The sequence below is a fragment of the Orcinus orca genome, chromosome 10, assembly GCF_937001465.1.
Source record: "Orcinus orca chromosome 10, mOrcOrc1.1, whole genome shotgun sequence".
NCBI lineage: Eukaryota > Metazoa > Chordata > Mammalia > Artiodactyla > Delphinidae > Orcinus > Orcinus orca.
The window spans coordinates 64,675,960-64,696,178 of record NC_064568.1 but is presented as its reverse complement, the minus strand read 5'-3'; the positions used below and the strand labels follow the sequence as shown (position 1 = coordinate 64,696,178).

The 20,219-nt window shown below is 35.9% G+C and overlaps 1 protein-coding gene across 15 annotated transcripts in view; it reads left to right on the top strand.

Annotated features, from left to right (window-relative positions):
* The window catches only part of MLIP (muscular LMNA interacting protein), a 293,648-nt gene that overhangs the window by 172,484 nt on the left and 100,945 nt on the right, over positions 1-20,219 (top strand). For 11 of the 15 annotated variants that reach the window (XM_049716240.1, XM_049716228.1, XM_049716234.1 and 8 more), the window contains 4 exons: positions 246-311; positions 395-478; positions 597-656; positions 13,234-13,278. In XM_049716240.1, coding sequence (XP_049572197.1) covers positions 246-311; positions 395-478; positions 597-656; positions 13,234-13,278 — 255 coding nt within the window. The remainder of the gene's footprint in view (positions 1-245; positions 312-394; positions 479-596; positions 657-13,233; positions 13,279-20,219) is intronic. The other 4 variants (XM_049716233.1, XM_049716230.1, XM_049716236.1 and 1 more) reach the window with 2 other exon arrangements.

Here is a 20,219-nt window from a genome sequence, read left to right as displayed (position 1 = left end):
AAAGCCAATGGGGCTTGTGCCTACAAGAACTACAAGACTCCTTATATTGGAGATACTAGTTCCACAGGAGAAAGTAGGCAGTTGTGGGCAATGCCTCCAGGTCAGAGAATAGCTCATCAAATGTTTCAAAGATATTTCTTCTTGGAAACATTGAGACATACAGGGCTTTCTTTGAATTCAGAATTTACTACATGTATATTTGACTAAAATCCTCACATGAGAACTATTTCATTTATTATCACTAGGCACTAGACGAACCAGCCAAGACAGAGAGCATCTCCAAGGACAACACATTAGATCCACCTCTGGAGGTAATGGCTTCAGATCACCTCTGCTTTTGAAATGCAATCCCGAAACTCATTGCTAACCCAGTACCTGGTTTCAATTCTTCCAGTTGTGTTTCCCTGAACAGCTCAGGCAGCAAACTGAAGAGCTCTGTGCTACCATTGATAAGGTCTTACAGGATTCCTTGTCTATGGTAATGCCTTAGACTAGACTGTGCAATTCAAACCTTTGCTTTGCTTCACTTCATTTCCCTTTGCTTGGCTAGGATGGATGCATCATAAGCTTGTCCTTTTTTTTTTTTTTTTTCCTAGCATTCTTCTGATTCTCCTTCAAGTTCCCTACAGACATTTTTCGGTTCTGACACAATGAAAGTATGTATGTATTTAATATAATTTACTGAACCATAATATAGTAATATTAATGATTTTTAAACTGCAGGTCAAGGCCCAGTAGTGATTTGGGAAATTAGTGGATAGCAACTAGCATTGTGGTTTTTTTGTTTGTTTATTTGTTGTTAGCAAACAGCATATTAAAATAGAATAATAAGAATGTAAACTATCAATCAGACTGTATTATTCCAAGCAGTGAGTAGGTATTGTTGACATTTATTTCAATTCGTTTACATGTACAGGTATAGGCACGTGTATATAGATTGCAGTAAAATCTATTTCTAACTGTAGGTCAAGTTCAAAACAGTTTGAAAGCCAAAGTATTAGACTGTGTTGTTATATGTTGGCATTTAGGATATAGAAATGTATGTAGAATTTGTGACTTATTCTCATCCCAAACCATAGCTTCAGTCCTTATGTAATTCAGAGCTCTTACACTTGTAGAAACTGAAAATGAGGTAGACTAAAGTAGTGTTAGTCTTAGAGCTTTAACACTGGTATTATTTCTGGAATTCTTTTCTTTTGGTTAACTGAATTTATTTCATTGTTTGTTGACTCAGAGGGACAGAATCCTGGATATTTTAGATCATTTGAGGACTACTAAAGCATTGTTATAATTGAATATTTAAGTATTCCCTTCTTATCATGTAGCCTTTTTCATTTGTTGGGATAAAATATTACATTTCTCCAAGTTATTTTTTTTTTTGAATGCTTTGTACAGATCTACTTACCCAAATTTCAAAATGATTGTGGTTTTTCTTTTATTGATAATTGTTAGTTTTTTTTGGTCAGTTTTATTTTCTCTCTTGGAATTAGTATAAATACTTTTTGCATATTCTTTTTCAAAACTGGACATTGTATGTATCAAGTAGATTTTATTGTATTTTACTTATTTAAAATTTTTATTACAGTTGATTTACAAAGTTGTGTTTCTTTAAACACAGATTTTAAATGTACAGATTTTAAAATGTACACATTTTAAAATGTAGATTTTAAATGTACAGAATTGCCTATAACTAAAACAGTATTTCTAATTTTCAATTGGAACATTATAGACGAATATCCTTTAATAATGATGTAGAAGCCAGGTAATCACTCATTGTCAGTATTATTACATTTTAGTAGAGAGAACCTGCAAATGGATAGTTATAGCTTCTCTATTTGTAACCTATTTTGTATATTCTTTAAGTCTTTTAATCTAAAGATAGAAAAGTTTGATTTGCCAGAGACTATATAAATTTTAAATGTATTTTTTTCTCATTTCATTTGTTGAACATATAAAAATACCCTATATTACATTAAATGTAATAGGAATAGGACTTAAGTAACATGTGAGTAATAACCTGTATTATTGATTTATTTAACAAATATTTAACGCTTATAGTGTTAAAGATACATTATTCTAGGCCATTCAATTTAAGGCAATTTTTCATTTAACAAATATTTATTAGTGCTTACTATGGGCTTGGCACTGTGAGGTACTATGGTGATAAGTGTGAGCAAGGCAGAGTAATCGGAGAGGCGTATTTCTTTTTTTTAATTGAAGTAGAGCTGATTTACAATGTAGTGTTAGTTTCAGGTTACAGCACAGTGATTCAGTTATACAAATATATGTATTCTTTTTCAGACTCTTTTCCCTTATAGGTTATTACAAAATATTGAGTATAGTTCCCTATGCTATACAGTAGGGCCTTGTTGTTTATCTATTTTATATACAGGAGTATGTATATGTTAATCCCAGCTTCCTAGTGTACCCCTCCCCACACCCCCTTTCCCCTTTGGTAACCATAAATTTGTTTTCTGTGTCTGTGGGTCTGTTCTGTTTTGTAAATAAGTTCATTTGTACTTTTTTTTTTTTAGATTTCACATATAAAGTGATATCATATGGTATTTGTCTTTGTCTGACTTACATCAGTTAGTATGATAATCGCTAGGTCCCTCCATGTTGCTGCAAATGGCATTACTTCATTATTTTTTATGGCTGAGTAATATTCCACTGTGTATATGTACCACATCTTCTTTATCTATGCATTTGTCAACAGACATTTAGGTTGCTTCCATGTCTTGACTATTGTAAATAGTGCTGCAATGAACATTGGGGTGCATGTATCTTTTCAAATTGGAGTATTCTCTGGCTATAATCCCAGGAGTGGGATTGCAGGATCATATGGTGGTTCTATTTTTAGTTTTTTAAGGAACCTCCATACTGTTCTCCATAGTGGTTGCACCAATTTACATTCCCACCAACAAGGTAGGGGGGTTCCTTTTTCTCCACACTGAGAGGTGTACTTTGGATATAGCGATCTGAAAGTAGGATTCAAACTGAGACCATGAGGGAAAGAAGCCAGTCATAGAAAGATTAGGGAGAATAGCTTTCAGGAAGAGGAGTAAACATGTGCAAATATCCTGGCAGGAAAGAGCTTAGTGTGCATGAAGAAGGCCAGTGTGGTTGCAGTATGGTGAACAGTGTGAAATGAGGTGAGAAAGGGGTGTAGGGACGGCGAGGATACTTACATGCCATGCCATGAAGTTTGAATTCCAGGGAAAATGGGAAGATATAAAAATATGGGGGGAATAATATGAAACCATTGAGAAAGCTGGCTGATGGCTGCTGTGATGAGGCTACCTAGGTCAGAGGAACCATGACGGTGGCCTGGTGCAGAGGAGCTGCAGAGAAGCACTGAGTATGAAAGAGATATTGCAGCCTTGCTTGGGTTTGGATGTGTGCAGAGAAGGAGAGGAGAATCGTGGAAGAGCTCCTGCTCTTTGCCTCGACTGTAGACAAACGTGAAGGAGGCTCAGTGTGGTAGAGGGAAGAGGGTTATGTTTATTTGGATAAGGTAAGTTCAAGATGTGTGTCAGGGAGGCCTTAAACCTGTGTGGCTGGAGCTGGTACGAGAGATCAGGGAATGACTGGTACCTCGATGCTGTGGACACCCGGTATGGAGCTCCCAGGAACAAAATATTGCAGGTCCAATCAAGGAGAATGAAAGTCTGTTGTGCTCAGAGCAGTGTGGTAACATGGAAGCTACAAGAGCACAGTGGTTAAGAGAGTGTGATCGTGGTGATTGTTGCCAAGAAAAAGAGAACGAATAAGGCTAGAGAAGTGTTCATAAGATTTGACTTTGATTTTGAAACTATATTGCTATTGCTTATGTGTTTATTCTCATCATTTTGATTTTTCTAGCCTTTATTAGCCTATAAAGTCCTTGTGAACCTGAGGCTGTTCTTTTTAGTCTCATATGAAAATTGTGACCTTATATATTGATACATAACATATATGTAATTTTTAATTCATGTTTTCCTAGATGTATCTTTTATTACTTTTTTCTATTATTATTTTTTTACTATTTTCTATTACTTTATTTTTTTATCTTTTTGTACACTCATCTTATTTTCTTCAAGACAACATATTTCTGGATATCACTTTTATAGTTGATCTGAAATTCTGTTTATCTGGGACCTTAAGCCATTAGCAATTACTGTAATTCTTCTTATATTAGGACTAATATCTCCTATCTTATTTTATATTTGCTACTTGAAATGTTTTCTTTTTTGACTTTCCTGCTTTCCTTTGGATATTTTGATATTTACTGGTTTGAAAATTTTACTTTGCTTTTTTGTTACTTTTCATATTTACCTCTAAATTATTAAAGACAATAATTATGTTTATTTTCCTATCAATTTTAAAGCTTACATATATCTTTTTCTAAACTTAAGTACCACAGGATTTTTCACTTTCCTGTTGTTTTTAATCAAGATCTATCTATCTATCTATCTATCTATACATATGTATGTAGACATAGTTTGTTAGTATTTTTTGGACTTCTAGATCTGAATTTTATATGGTTATATTTTTCTTGATTTCTTCTTTATTTAGACACATACTTTATTTAGATCCTTATTTCTTACACATTCATAGCTTTTTCCTGGATTTATTTTTCTTCTTGTTGACCTCTTGGTTGTATTCAATAAGGTCTTTTTGTATTGATTCTATTGCCTGTGTTCCTGAGATCATCATTATTTTGCCCTTTCTTTTATTTATTTATTTATTTTTAGTTAAATTTATTTATTTATTTTTTAATAGAGTATTGGAGTATAATTGCTTCACAATACTGCGTTAGTCTCTGTTGTACAACAAAGTGAATCAGCCATATGCATATATATATCCCCATATCCCCTCCCTCTTGAGCCTCCCTCCCACCTTCCCTATCCCACCCCTCTAGGTTGTCGCAAAGCACAGAGCTGATTTCCCTGGGCTATGCTACTGCTTCCCACTAGCTATTTATTTTACATTTGGTAATGTATATATGTTGATGCTACTCTCACTTTGCTCCAGCTTCCCCCTCCCCTGCCCTCCATGTCCTCAAGTCCATTCTCTTCTATGTCTAAGGCTTTATTCCTGCCCTGCCACTAGGTTCATCAGTATCATTTTTTAAAATTTTAGATTCCATATATATGCGTTAGCATATGGTATTTGTTTTTGTCTTTCTGACTTACTTTACTCTCTGTGACAGACTGTAGGTCCATCCACCTCATTACAAATAACTCAACTTCATTTCTTTTTATGGTGAGTAATATTCCATTGTTTATATGTGCCACATGTTCTTTATCCATTCATCTGTGGATGGACATTTAGGTTGGTTCCATGTCCTGGCTATTATAAATAGTGCTGCAATGAACATAGTGGTATGTCTCTTTTATTTAAGATTTTTTAAAAAAATTTATTTATTTATTTTTGGCCGCATTGGGTCTTCATTGCTGCATGCGGGTTTTCTCTAGTTTGGTGAGGGGGGCTACTCTTCGTTTCAGTGCGTGGTCTCCTTGTTGCAGTGGCTTGTCTTGTTGCAGAGCATGGGCTCTAGGCAGGTGGGCTTCAGTATTTGTGGCACGTGACCTGAGTAGTTGTGGCTCGCAGGCTCTAGAGTGCAGGCTCAGTAGTTGTGGTGCACGGGCTTAGTTGCTCTGCAGCACGTGGGATCTTCCCAGACCAGGGCTGGAACCCATGTCCCCTGCATTGGTAGGTGGATTCTTAACCACTGCACCACCAGGGAAGCCCACATGTCTCTTTTTGAATTATGGTTTTCTCAGGGTATATGCCCAGTAGTGGGATTGTTGGGTCATATGGTAGTTCTATTTTTAGTTTTTTAAGGAACCTCCATACTGTTCTCAATAGTGGTTTATCAATATACATTCCCACCAATAATGAAAAAGGGTTCCCTTTTCACCACACCCTTTCCAGCATTTACTGTTTCTAGATTTTTTGATAATGGCCATCTGACAGGTGTGAGGTGATTGCTCATTGTAGTTTTGATTTGCCTTTCTCTAATAATTAGTGATGTTGACCATCTTTTCATGTGCTTCTTGGCCAGCTGTATATCTTCTTTGGTGAAATGTCTATTTAGGCCTTCTGCCCATTTTTTCATTGGATTGTTTGTTTTTCTGATATTGAGCTCCATGAGCTGTTCGTATATTTTGGAGATTAATCCTTTGTCCATTGATTCATTTGTAAATATTTTCTCCCATTCTGAGGGTTGTCTTTTCATCTGGTTTATGTTTTCCTTTGATGTGCAAAAGTTTTAAGCTTAATTAGGTCCCATGTGTTTATTTTTGTTTACTATTTTGTTTTCTATTTTGTTTTTATTAATCTAAGAGTTGGGTCCAAAAGAATCTTGCTGTGGTTTATGTCAAAGAGTGTTTTTCTTATGTTTTCCTCTAAGAGTTTTATAGTGTCCAGTATTACATTTAGGTCTTTAATCTATTTAGAGTTTATTTTTGTGTATAGTGTTAGGTAGTGTTCTAATTTCATTCTTTCACATATAGCTGTCCAGTTTTCCTAGCACCACTTATTGAAGAGGGTTTCTTTTCTCCATTGTATGTTCTTGCCCCTTTGTCATAAATTAAGTGACTGTATGTGCGTGGGTTTATCTCTGGGCTTTCTATCCTTTACCATTGATCTATATTTCTGTTTTTGTGCCAGTGCCATACTGTCTTGATTACTGTAGCTTTGTAATATATTTTGAAGTTGGAGAGCCTGATTCCTTCAGCTCCGTTTTTTTCCCTCAAGATTGATTTGGTTATTTGTGGTCTTTTGTGTTTCCATATGAATTGCAACATTTTGTGTTCTAATTCTGTGAAGAATGCCATTGGTAGTTTGATAAGGTTTGCACTAAATCTGTAGATTGCTTTGGGTAGTATAGTCATTTTCACAATATTGATTTGTCCAATCCAAGAACATGGCATATTTCTCCAACTGTTTATGTCATCTTTGATTTCTTTCATCAGTGTTTTATAGTTTTCTGAATACAAGTCTTTCACCTCCTTAGGCAGGTTTATTCCTAGGTATTTTATTCTTTTTGTTTCAGTGGTAGATGGGATTGTTTCCTTAATTTCTCTTTCTTATTTTTCATTGTTAGTGTATAGGAAGACCAAAGATTTCTGTGCATTAATTTTGTATCCTGCACCTAACCAAATTCATTGATTAGTTCTAGTAGTTTTCTGGTGGCATCTTTAGGATTTTCTATGTATAGTATCATGTCTTCTGCAAACAGTGAGAGTTTTATTTCTTCTTTCCCAATTTGTATTCCTTTTATTTGTTTTTCTTCTCTGATTGTTGTGGCTAGGACTTCCAAAACTATGTTGAATAGGAGTGGTGAAAGTGGACATCCTTGTCTTTTCCTGATCTTAGAGGAAATGCTTTCAATTTTTCTCCATTGAATATGTGGTTTAATGTGGGTTTGTCATAAATGGCCTTTATTATTTTGAGGTAGGTTCCCTCTATCCCCATTTTCTGTAGAGATTTTGTCATAAATGGGTGTTGAATTTTGTCAAAAGGTTTTTCTGCATCTATTGAGGTGATCATATGGTTTTATTCCTTAATTTGTTAATATGGTGTATCACATTGATTGATTTGCATATATTGAAGAATCCTTGCATCCCTGGGATAAATCCCACTTGATCATAGTGTATGATCCTTTTAATATGTTGTTGGATTCTGTTTGCTAGTATCTTGTTGAGGATTTTTGCATCTATGTTCACCAGTGATATTGGTCTATAATTTTTTGTGTGTGATACCTTTTCTGGTTTTGGTATCAGGGTGATGGTGACTTTGTAAAATGAATGTGGGAGAGTTCCTCACTCTGCACTTTTTTGGAAGAGTTTGAGAAGGATGGGTGTTAGCTGTTCTCTAAATGTTTGATAGAATTCACCTGTGAAACCATCTGGGCCTGGACTTTTGTTTGTTGGAAGATTTTTAATTACAGTTTCAATTTCATTCCTTGTGATATGTCTGTTTATATTTTCTAACCCTTCCTGGTTCAGTCTTGGAAAATTGTACCTTTCCAAAAAATTTTCCATTTCTTCATAGTTGTCCATTTTATTGGCATATAATTGTTTGTAGTAGTCTCTTATAATTCTTTGTATTTCTGTTGTGTCAGTTGTGATTCCTCCTTTTTCATTTCTAATTTTACTGATTTGCATCCACTCCCTTTTCTTCTTGATGTGTTTGGCTAAGGGTTTATCGATTTTGTTTATCTTCTCAAAGAGCCAGCTTTTAGTTCTACTGATCTTTGCTATTGTTTTCTTCATTTCTATTTCATTTATTTCTGCTCTGTTCCTTATGATTTCTTTCCTTCTACTGAGTTTGGGTTTTCTTTGTTCTTCCTTCTCTAGTTGCTTTAGGGGTGGTGTTAGATTGTTTATCTGAGATTTTTCTTGTTTCTTGAGGTGAGATTGAATTGCTATAAACTTCCCTCTTAGAACTGCTTTTGCTGAGTGCCATAGGTTTTGCATCATCGTGTTTTCATTGTCATTTTGGTTCTATGTATTTTTTAAATTTCTTCTTTAATTTCTTCAGTGATCTCTTACTTATTTAGTATTAGTAGTGCACTGTTTAGCCTCCATGTATTTGTGTTTTTTAGAGGTTTTTTTCCTGTAATTGTTTTCCAGTTTCATAGTGTTGTCATCAGAAAAGATGTTTGATATGATTTCAGTTTTCTTAAATTTTCTGATATTTTTTATTTTTATTTAATTAATTAATTTATTTATTTGCGGTACGTGGACCTCTCACTGTTGTGGCCTCTCCCATTGCGGGGCACAGGCTCCAGACGTGCAGGCTCAGCGGCCATGGCTCACAGGCCCAGCCGCTCTGCGGCATGTGGGATCCTCCCGGACTGGGGCACGAACCTGCGTCCCCTGCATCGGCAGGCGGACTCTCAACCACTGCACCACCAGGGAAGCTCTGAGGCTTGATTTTTGACCTCAGATGTGATCTATCCTGAAGAATGTTCTGTGTGCACTTGATAAGAAAGTTTATTCTGCCACTCTCAGGTGGAATGTTATATAAATATCAGTTAAATCTATCTGGTCTATTGTGTTATTTAAAGCTTTGTTTCCTTATTTATGTTCTGTTTGGATAATCTGCCATTAGTGTAAGTGGGGTGTTAAAGTCCCCTACTATTGTTGTGTTACTGTCGATTTCCCAATTCATGGTTGTTAGCATTTGCCTTATGTATTGAGGTGCTCCTATGTTGGGTGTATAAACATTTACAATTGTTATATCTTCTTCCTGAATTGATCCCTTGAACATTATGTAGTTTCCTTCCTTATCTCTTGTAACAGTCTTTATTTTAAAGTCTATTTTATCTGATACGAGTATTGCTACTCCAGCTTTCTTTTGATTTCCATTTGCATGGAGTGTCTTTTTACATTCTCTCACTTTTAGTCTGTATGTGTCCCTAGGTATGAAGTGGGTGTCTTGTAGACAACACATATACGGATCTTGTTTTTGTATCCATTCAGCCAGTCTGTGTCTTTTGGTTGGGACATTTACGCCATTTACATTCAAGGTTATTGTTGATATGTATGTTTATTACCATTTTCTTAGTCGTTTTGCGTTTGTTTTTGTGGGTCTTTTTCTTCTCTTGTGTTTGCCACCTAGAGAAGTTTCTTTAGCATTTGTTGTAAAGCTGGTTTGGTGGTGCTGAATTCTCTTACCTTCTGCTTGTCTGAAAAGGTTTTGATTTCTCTGTTGAATCTGAATGAGATCCTTGCTGGGTAGAGTAATCATGGTTGTAGATTTTTCTCTTTCATCACTTTAAGTATATCCTGCCACTCCCTTTTAGCCTGAAGAGTTTCTGCTAAAAAATCAGCTGATAACCTTATGGGGATTCCTTTGTATGTTATTTTTTGTTTTTCCCTTGCTGCTTTTAATATTTTTACTTTGAATTTAATTTTTGTTTTTCTGATTAATGTGTGTCTTCATGTGTTTCTCATAGGGTTTATCTTGTAGGGAACTCTCTGTGCTTCCTGGGCTTGGGTGACTTTCCTTTTCCATGGGAAAGGATTATAGTGGGAAGTTTTCCACTATAATCTTTTCAAATAATTTCTCAGACCCCTTCTTTTTCTCTTCTTCTTCTGTGACCCCTATAATTTGAATGTTGGTGTGATTAGTGTTGTCCCAGAGGTCTCTGAGCTTGTCTTCAATTATTTTCATTCGTTTTTCTTTATTCTGCTCCTTGGCAGTTATTTCCACCATTTTGTCTTCCAGCTCATTTACTCGTTCTTCTGCCTCAGTTATTCTGTTATTGATTCCTTCTAGTATATTTTTCATTTCAGTTATTGTATTGTTCATCTCTGTTTGTTTGTTCTTTAGTTCTTCAGACCTTCGTTAAACATTTCTTGTATTTTCCTAATCCATGCTTCCATTCTATTTCTGAGGTTCTGGATCATCTGTACTATCATTACTCTGAATTCTTTTTCAGGTAGATTGCCAATTTCCTCTTCATTTATTTGGTCTTGCTCCTTCATCTGTGACATATTTTTTGCCTTCTCATTTTTTTTTTTTTTTTTTTTGATGAGTGGGATTGTGTTCCTGTCTTACTTGTTGTTTGGACTGAGGCTTCCAACACTGGAGTTTGTAGGCTGTTGGGTATAGCTGCATCTTAGTGTCAAGATGATGACCTCTGGGAGACATCACTCCAATGAATATTCCTTGGGGTCTGAGGTTCTCTGTTAGTTCAGTGGTTTGGACTCAGAGCTCCCATCACAGGACCTTTGGCCTGACTCCCGGCTTGTGAACCAATATCCCGCAAGCTGTGCAGGGCAGCAGCAAAAAAAAAAAAAAAAAGAACAATAATAAAGTAAAAAATAAAATTAGACTAGGAAACTAACAGATATGTTAGAAAGAATATAAAGATAAAAATATAGATGAAACAACAACCAGAAGGCAAAACAGAACCACAATAGTAAGAAAGAGGAGGAGAAAAAACCCAAAAAGGTGGAAATGGCCTTGGCTGTGGAAGGCGTGTCCTAAGCAAGGGTGGGGTTTGAGCAGTGGGTAGGACCTATGCTTAAGACCCACAGGGCTGGCAAAGGCTCTGGCAGGTATGGGGGGTGGGGCTTAGGCTTAATGGAACAGAAGGGGCCCAAGTGTGCCTCCCACCTCTGGTCTCAGAGAGCAGGGGCCCCACCTGGGAGCCCAGCAGGCTTCCCAGGCTCAAGTAGGCAAGGCAAATGCCCTCCGTGCCTCTCCTTCTCCTCTGGCCCTGGAAGGTCTCTCCCTCCTGCCTCTCTTGTTCTCCCCCCAGCCTCCATCCTATGCCCCCAGGACCAACGCAGCCCAGAGGGTGACTCTGAATGCTTAGGACATGGCCCAAGAGCCAGGCAGACTTCCCCAGCCTATTGGGCAGGGGAAACTCTGGCTGCACTCCCCCCAGTCCAAGCCCCTGAGGGTCCCTCCACTTGGGAACCCCTCCCCTCTCTCAGCCACCCCTCAGGGGCACCCATCCTGTCTGGCCTCCACTTCTCCTCCCCCTTCAGTCCCCCCACATCCTACCTGTTCGCTTGGGGGTTCCTCTCATTTCCTTGGGCATTGAGGTCCCCCACCAGTGTCTGGCACATACCCTAGTTGTGGGGAGACACGAACTCCACATCTTCCCACACTGCCATCTTGACTTTGCCCTCCCTTCTTTTAAATTATGGTTTTGCTGGATGTAAAATTATAGGTCCCCTCTTTTCAACAGTTTTTGCCCTAGGTTCTTTTTTTTTCAACAACATAACTTGTGAAGTATTTTGTCAGCATGATATTTACTCCTCTGCTACAGAGTGATCATTTACAGAGTGGCACTGTTATCTTTTAGAATTTTATATTTATCTATGATGTTACTGATTTTTCCTATTATGTGTCTAAATGTGCTTTGTTTTTCTCTTATGTATCTCTTTGACCTTTCATCTGAAGTTTTCACTCTTTTTTCCCCCTTACATTTAAGATAGCTTTAGTCATTATTTTTTTTCAAATATTTCTTTCCTCCTAGGACTCTTACTAGACTGATTTTGTCACTTTTGCTTCTGTATTCTATAGCTCTTAATCTTTAAATATTTTCTTAATTTATTGTTTCCTAATGCCTCTAAGAGGATTCGTCAACCTGATATTCCAGTTCAAGGATCTGTTCAGTATCTACTATATTCTTCAGTCCCTATGTTCAGTTCTTTATTATAGCTTATATAGTTCTGTTTTAAAAGTCAGGTTTATGGAGGTATAATTTACCTACTGTAAAATTTTCCTTTTTAGTATACAGTTCGATGAGTTTTGACAAACATAGAGTTGTGTAACCTCCACCACATCCAAGATATAAAACTTCCATCAAAAGAAAAAGTTTCCTTGTGCTCCTTTGTAGTCTATTCCTCCCTGCAACCCAAGTGCACTTGCATGTATCCATAGCTAATTTCTTATTTTTTATTGAAATATAGTTGATGTACAATATTATTTCATAATTTTTAATGAAATCAGTTAGCTTAATTGAGAGAGTTTCCTCAGCCATGTTTTGCATCTCCAATACAAATTTAGAGAAAATATATGATACGGTCCATCCAGGTTTTTGTTGTTGTTGTTAGTTTTTGTGAGTTTGTCACAAGGAGAGAAGGAAGCAAGATAAATTAAGGTACTATTAAAATGGCTGAGAATATGAAACATGTAATGAGAGAGGCAGTAAAGCCATAATGGAGCTGGGAAGGCTCATTGATTTTGAAGTCTCAGTGAGGCTGAAGAAATGTTGTTTTGGGATATTTGAGAAATGAAGATGGTAGATGAGAAGTAGAGTTCTAAGAGGAGGATGTGAAAATGAAATTTCAAAGTTTTCCATTTTATTTGTGAAGGTAACATCTAGGAATGGTCCTGGCAGCGGATGATTGAAAAGGAGTGGATAAGAATATCTTTGGAGTTGAGCGGCTCAAAGAATTGAGGGGATAGAGACTTCCGTGTGAATTTTGAAATTGCCAAAATTACATAAGGAACTATTATGATCCATGAATGAACATCATCAATAAATAAGATAAAACTTCCTAGAAAGCTGATCAATAACAGCAATGAAAAAAACAATAAAGTGATAGTATTTAATGAAATAATTTTCAAAGGGACAGGGGGTTTTGTAAAGAAAAGAGGGAGCAATGGTTAGAAAGTCTTAATAGGAAAAAAAAAAGGTGAACATATTTATCCCAGAGGTTGATCTTTTAACATTTTCTTGATTACTTCAGTAGTGTAATTGCTTTTATTTTCATACAGATGCCTACAACTCTTCCAAGAGCAGCTGGTCGAGAAACCAAATATGTGAGTCTCTTCATAATTATACATACTGCTTTTATTTTATTTTTTTTGCGGTACACAGGCCTCTCAGTGTTGTGGCCTCTCCCGTTGTGGAGCACAGCTCCAGACTTGCAGGCTCAGCGGCCATGGCTCATGGGCCCAGCCGCTCCGCGGCATGTGGAATCTTCCTGGACCGGGGACGAACCCGTGTCCCCTGCATCGGCAGGCGGACTCTCAACCACTGCGCCACCAGGAAAGCCCCATACTGCTTTTTTAATGGGTGCATGTGCATGCTTTGGAGGAAACTCAATTATATAGTCATTTAAATTGAATTAGTTGAATTTTTCATAAATGGAAGGGGTAGGTGGAAAATCATGTTATGTCAGGTAAGTTTATTGAATAAATTCCTTCTTAAGTGAGGTCTCATTTGATTAGTTTGGCTGAATCAAACAGAATTCTAGCACCTGCTTTCTGTCTTTCTAATTATCAAGGCTTAGATGACATTTTCATTTCTGTAATGGTTTATCATGCTTATTATGAAAGAGTCAACTCACATAGCTGAAACATTAAGATTTGTCTGTTTCTAATGGGATTGCCAATTTATTTGATTTGGACTAGTTTGTTGCTTTCTTTCATTTAAATTGTTTTCAAATAAATCGATTTCCACCTATGAGCAAAAGTATAGTAATAATGGGTACGTAGGTATAGACTCACACACTTGATTCAATTAATTGTGGAGATCTGGCTCCGAACATCCTAGATGCACACTCACACACATAGCCTCATCCCATTCCTATTCTTTATTTACCTAATAATCCATCATGTGGCCAACTTCTGCTTCTGATCCAACATATTCTAGTATAAGCAAGATTGTCTCATAAGCAAGTGTTTAGCTTTTAGTTTGAAACAAACCAGTAAACTATTCCCTTTAGTTTATACTTCATATTTTCTACTATGTCGTTTTCATCATCGTCATCATTCAGAGTCAATAGTTAGTAAATATAAATTTTGTGACATATCTTCTTTGTAATTTATACATTTCTGCCTTCTTTAGAACCTCCCTAAGGCAGCTAATAAATTGGGTGAAGTTACTGAGCTTCATCACATTCAGAAAATAATGTTTGGAAGGTATGGATGGGAACACTGCTTAGAACATTTTCTAGAAGCCTTCACTGTTATTTTCTGTTATTACTGGAAGTCATTTGGAGTAATACTTAAAAGAGTGGGGGCATTTAGTGGGCTATACCCAAGTTTTAATCACAGTGTTGCTGCTTGCTAATGAATCCTGGAAAGTCACTTAACCTCTCTATGCCTTAATTTTTTTCATCTATAAAATTGGGATACTAATATTTAGTTGATGTAAGATTTATAACTGTTAACATATGAAAAGCCCTTACTGTAGTCTGACACATAGAAATGATTCAATAAATAATGGTTCTTCCCTTTTTCCCCTCTCTTTTTCCTTTGTTTTTCCCTTCATCCATGTCTCCCCCCTTCTCTTCCCCCTCCTTATCTTGGAAAGACTAGACGCACCATGATTTAGCTGAGTTCCTTGATTCTTCAGTTGGATATAAGAAAAGAAAGTCCCTAAAAATGCTTCTATTTTTTTGTGACTGAGACATTCTACAAGAGCCAGACCCAAGAAAAAGTAGCTAGAATATTCTTTACTCTCACCTTCCTTTCTCATCTACTCCTAATTTGCACCTAAGTGCATCTGATTTAGACTCATTTATAATGAGGTACAGAGAGCTGATGCCTCCTCCCACACCTCCTGGAGGTGGATAATTTGATAACAATGGAAACAATTCTGGAGGGGCTGCTTCAATCTCCATAGTTAGAGGTTATGTCACATTGTTCTTCTGTCAGTTATCCGACTTGATTAAAGGAGGTTAACATTTGCCGCAAACTTTGTGAGAGCATTTGAGTCATTCAAAGTTAACACTGAATCATCAAATAGATTTAATATAGCCTCGAACAAATATAAACTCTAATTCAGATAAAATTATTGGCTTTGATTAAATTTGGTTTCTTGGAAAAGCTTTGTTTATTAATTTCTCTCACAAAATGACATTTGAATTGTTGTTTGTGACACCTCAAATATGTCCATGTCTTTTGAAAGACTAGATGGGATGATTTTATGGTGGAATGGGAAAACCAATTTTTGGTGCCATCAGAGAGAAGTCACACTTGTAAATATTTGGCTTCAGTTATTACGTTTACTAAGTGATGTCTGATACAGTGTTTTTGAGGAGAAAAATGAAATTTTAGAACAGAAGTGTTCCTTAGCTATAAGCCTTAATCATATGTCAATAATTGACCTTGAATACACTATGTCCTGAGTTTTCAAAAAGAATGATATTGTAATATTTTCTTTCTTAAAAACTTTAAATTTTTAAAATTATTTTTATTAAATTTTTTTTTATTTTATACTGGAGTGCAGCTGATTTATGATGTTGTGTTAGTTTCCAGTGTACAGCAAAGTGATTTAGTTATACATATATCTATTCTTTTCCAGGTTCTTTTCCCATGTAGGTTATTACAGAGTATTGAGTAGAGTTCTCTGTGCTATGCAGTAGGTCCTTTTTGATTATCTATTTTGTATATAGTAGTGTGTAAATATATGTTAATCCCAACCTCCTAATTTATCTCTCCTCCTGACACTGTAATATATTTTTCTAGAAATTCTAATATTCATATTAGCAGAGCTACAAATGCCTCATATTAAGTACAACTTGAATAGTTTTCCCTTAATTAATTAATTAATCTCCACATTTTTCTCCCTTCCTCTCCCATGGAAACTCAAAAGCAAATCTGAGAATCCTACAAACTGTAACATTTCAATATTCTACCATCTCTCTTCAAAACTTTGAAGAAAGTAGGCATCTTCACAGTATACAGCTGCTGGGACTTTGTAGAGCTTCTTAGATTCTATTCTAAAGCAGGGATCATGCAGTTTACCAATGTCTGCACCACAGAGAAAAAAAAGGGAAAACTTAAATTAGAACCAAGAAAAAAAAGTTTTGTTACACTTGAGGGTGGCCTCAGCTGCTTAGCACAGTCCACTCAAAATCCCTGTTTCTGGGGGCTCTTTAAAAGTATAGTATATAGTCTGTGAATTGTGATGAGTAGAAAGTGTAGTCAGTTCCTAGCTCTATTATTCAATTTTCCACTGTTTTGACAAATATTTGAGTGTCTGCCATGCCCCAGTACTCATGTGGAGTCACTGAGGTGTGAGGGATGAATAGAACAGCAAGGCCCCCATTTCTGAAGCATACCATGTGGGAGACAGTAAACAAAATAGGAAAGACCAATCTTGCAGAAATTGGAGGAGAGCTAGCCAGAGCACTGGCTGATGTTAAAACAAATGTACAAAGTTGCTAGTTTTCAATGTGTCAGTATGTCCACTGGATTTCCAATTTTCCTGGGATGATGAGAGTGGTTTAATAAAATAATGAGAAATGATATGACTAATTCCTCTTTAGGGGACTTTGACAAAAAGCTGACTTTCCTTCATCAAAAAAAAAAAATCCATGTAAAACAATTCATTTCCTTTTCTTAATCTTGATTGCACATATTGTTACATTTCACTTAGTCTGTTTTTTAGGATGAGCCAGATACAGTAAAGGACCTTCAACTTAGACTAATTAAAGTCCAGGTTTTTCTTCAATTCATCGTGTACTTGAATTGCAGTTTAAAGTAATTTAATTGAGGTTCTCTTAAGTGTCATAGAATTTAAACAAGGTGAACAAACACGTTGAGTGGTCCTGATCTCCACAGGTCACCTGTGGGATTGATTAATTTATCATTCGTATTTCACTTGATTGCTTTTAACAGATGCCAAATTCAACAATCATAATAACTAGTGTTTTGAGTTCTTACCTTGCAAATCAGTTTTAACTATCTCATTTAACCTTATACCAGTCCTATGAAGTGGGTATGATTATTTCAAATCTCCATTTTATGGAGGAGGAAACAAAGTCACAGAGAAGGTAAAGTCCAACCCAGGTCTTCCTCATGTCAAAGTCCCTGTTGTTATTATTTGCGTGTACCAACAGGGGCTAGAAATAATTTGTCTTCCTTAAATATTTTATCCATTAGTATTCATATTCTGGGTTTAAATTAATTCTTCATCCCCAGTAAACTCCAGCTTAAACTTTGAATGAATAATTTCATATTTGGTGACAACTTCTAAGATGATAATGTTTAGTATATTTCTAATGTTTTAAATTATTTGCTTGCATGTAAATTAACTCATAATTTATCAGTTAATCTACAAGTGATTTTTTCTCATGGCACTCATTTTTAAAGAGTTTCCTTCCCTCTATGTAATGGAATGAATTTTCTAATTAAATTTCTATTTCATTCTGTTTTCACTCTATCATCTTTGGAGGGGAGTGTTATTTTTTTTTCTTTGCATTATACTTGCCTTAGTAAATGTTTATTATTTTTCATTAACTGCTACCAGTATAAATTCATTTCACTCATGTAATTCAAAACCACAGTATGCTTTCTTAATAAAGAGCGATCTCAGAAAATAGGGCAAATATTTGGACCTATTACTAGTTTATCAAAAAAACTGTCATTTGGAGTCACATTCTATTGATAACAACTTATTTAATAAACTCTCTACATTTAAGAAGTTACTTTTAAGTGCCAGAGAATTAACAAAGACAGCTTTATTGAATATGATATAGCATAGAGGTAAAATCTCATTTTAATGAGCTTGAGGGACAGAAAAATATCATTACAGTGGAAGCATATTGCTTTAAAAATATCACAGAATATGAAAAATGTGTCAAACTTTATTAAGAATATTTCCCTCTATATATACAGATGTTCAAATAAAGGTCATCTTCTCCAATTAAGCCACCTCACACAGTCCCCTTGTTGCTATGCTTGGAAACGTTGCTATGCTGGAGTGTTTCAGAGGTGATGTGCCCTAATGCAGCCATAGATCTTAAGAGTAAGAGGTGAAAAATCCAATCTACTTAAATCCAGACATGGATCTAAATCTGCTTCTATATGTTGTGACCAGAGATTTGATGAGTTATGAACAATATAAGCAAGAAATTCCACTCTACTGATCATTCTTCATTCTGTCTTTCTTTCCTTTTTTTTTTTTCCACTGTTCAGAAATGTTTCCAAGGTATGCATGTGTGAGAGGGGATGAGGAGGGAAAGGAAGGTAATTATATAGGCTGAGCTAAATGAGGAAGAAGAGAAATGATTTAATGAGACATCCTTTATGCCTTGGTCCTTCTCTTCATCATTTTAGATGTCACCAAAAATGAAGGCGCCATATTTCAGCCACACTTCCCTTGATCTGATTTTTTATTCCTCTTTTGCACATGTAAACTGTGACTGTCGCTGGTCACTATGCCCTTTTATTCTGCCTACCAATTATGTTCATAACAATGTGGAATCATCATTCCCTAAGTTACTGAGTCAAACTTTTTAAATACTTTCAACTCTACTTTTTATATTTAGACCTTTTGGGGACATATCACTAACTCATAATATAGCTCTTAGTGAGATATTCATATAGGGTAAGGTCTACAAGTAGAATAAACAGTATGAAGCAAGAAAAATATGATGTCTCATACATATATCTCTCTGTCCTTGGTGCCTACCATGCTCACCATTGGATTCAACTTTTTAAAATTTTATTGAAGTGTAGTTGATTTACAATGTTGTGTTCACTTCTGCTGTACAGAAAAGTGAGTCAGTTATACATATATAGATTCTTTTTCATATTATTTTCCGTGTTGGTTTATCACAGGATATTGAATAATTCCCTGTGCTATGCAGTAGGACCTTGCTGTTTATCCATTCTATATAGAGTAGTTTGCATCTGCTAATCCCCAACTTCCAATCCTTTCCTTCCCCACCTCTCCTCCCCCTTGGCAACTGCAAGTCTGTTCTCTATGTTTGTGTGTCTGTTTCTGTTTCGTAGATATATTCATTTGTGTCGTATTTTAGATTCCACTTATAAGTGATATCATATGTTATTTGTCTTTCTCTTTCTGACTTACTTTGCTTGGTATGATAATCTCTAGGTCCATACATGTTCCTGCAAATGGCATTATTTCATTTTTTCTATGGTTGAGTAATAGGCCATTGTATATATGTACCTCATCTTCTTTTGGATTCAGTCTTTTGAGTAGTGCCTTATGTACAAATAACAGGAATGCTCTCTAGATAAAGGGTAAGACAGTGTCTTATCATCTTATAATTTTATATTTCCTCAATGCCAAGCTCAGCAACTCAGGGATTATTAGGGGCTCTGTTGATATTTTAAGTTTTACCTTTTTGCTTGTCTGTAGATCAGTCTTATCTGGGAGAACTAAAATAATTCAATTAACACATTATCACTAATTAGAGTTCTTTGAGCCTTAAGAAAAGAAAACTCAGGACAATTAAAGTCAACAGAGAAAAGGTCAAAGAGAAACATTTTAATCCTATTGAATTGGATGTTATATTCAGGGAGGAGGGACATGACTGCTGAAAGGGAAAAAAATATTGCCCAAAGTAGAAGTGCATAGGGTAGAAGGCAAAAGTAACTGTTCAACACTTTTTACCTGATACAATTTGATTTTGTCCCAATCTCCCAAAAGGTGTCTGCTAGTGTGATGCCTGACACCCATGAGTCGAGAATGGGGAAAAGCTGTGGATTGCAAGGAAAAGCAAATCTAGACAACAGCTGAGGAGCTTGGATATACTTTATGTGACTCTGGCATGAGGTCTTTGGAAGAAGAAAATGGTTTCTCCAAAGTGGGCTTGGCCTAAGTGGTGGCTTTTGTGTAGCAATTTATTTTTCAGTGGTTCTTAAATCTTCATTTCTTTCCTTAGTCTTAACTCTTTCAGTTTGCATATAACCTACCGCTTTAATAGGTTTTCTTTGAAATATGAAATTTTGACTTCCCAATTTTTTGACTGCTCTGTTTTAAAGTTTTGTTTGTTTCTTAA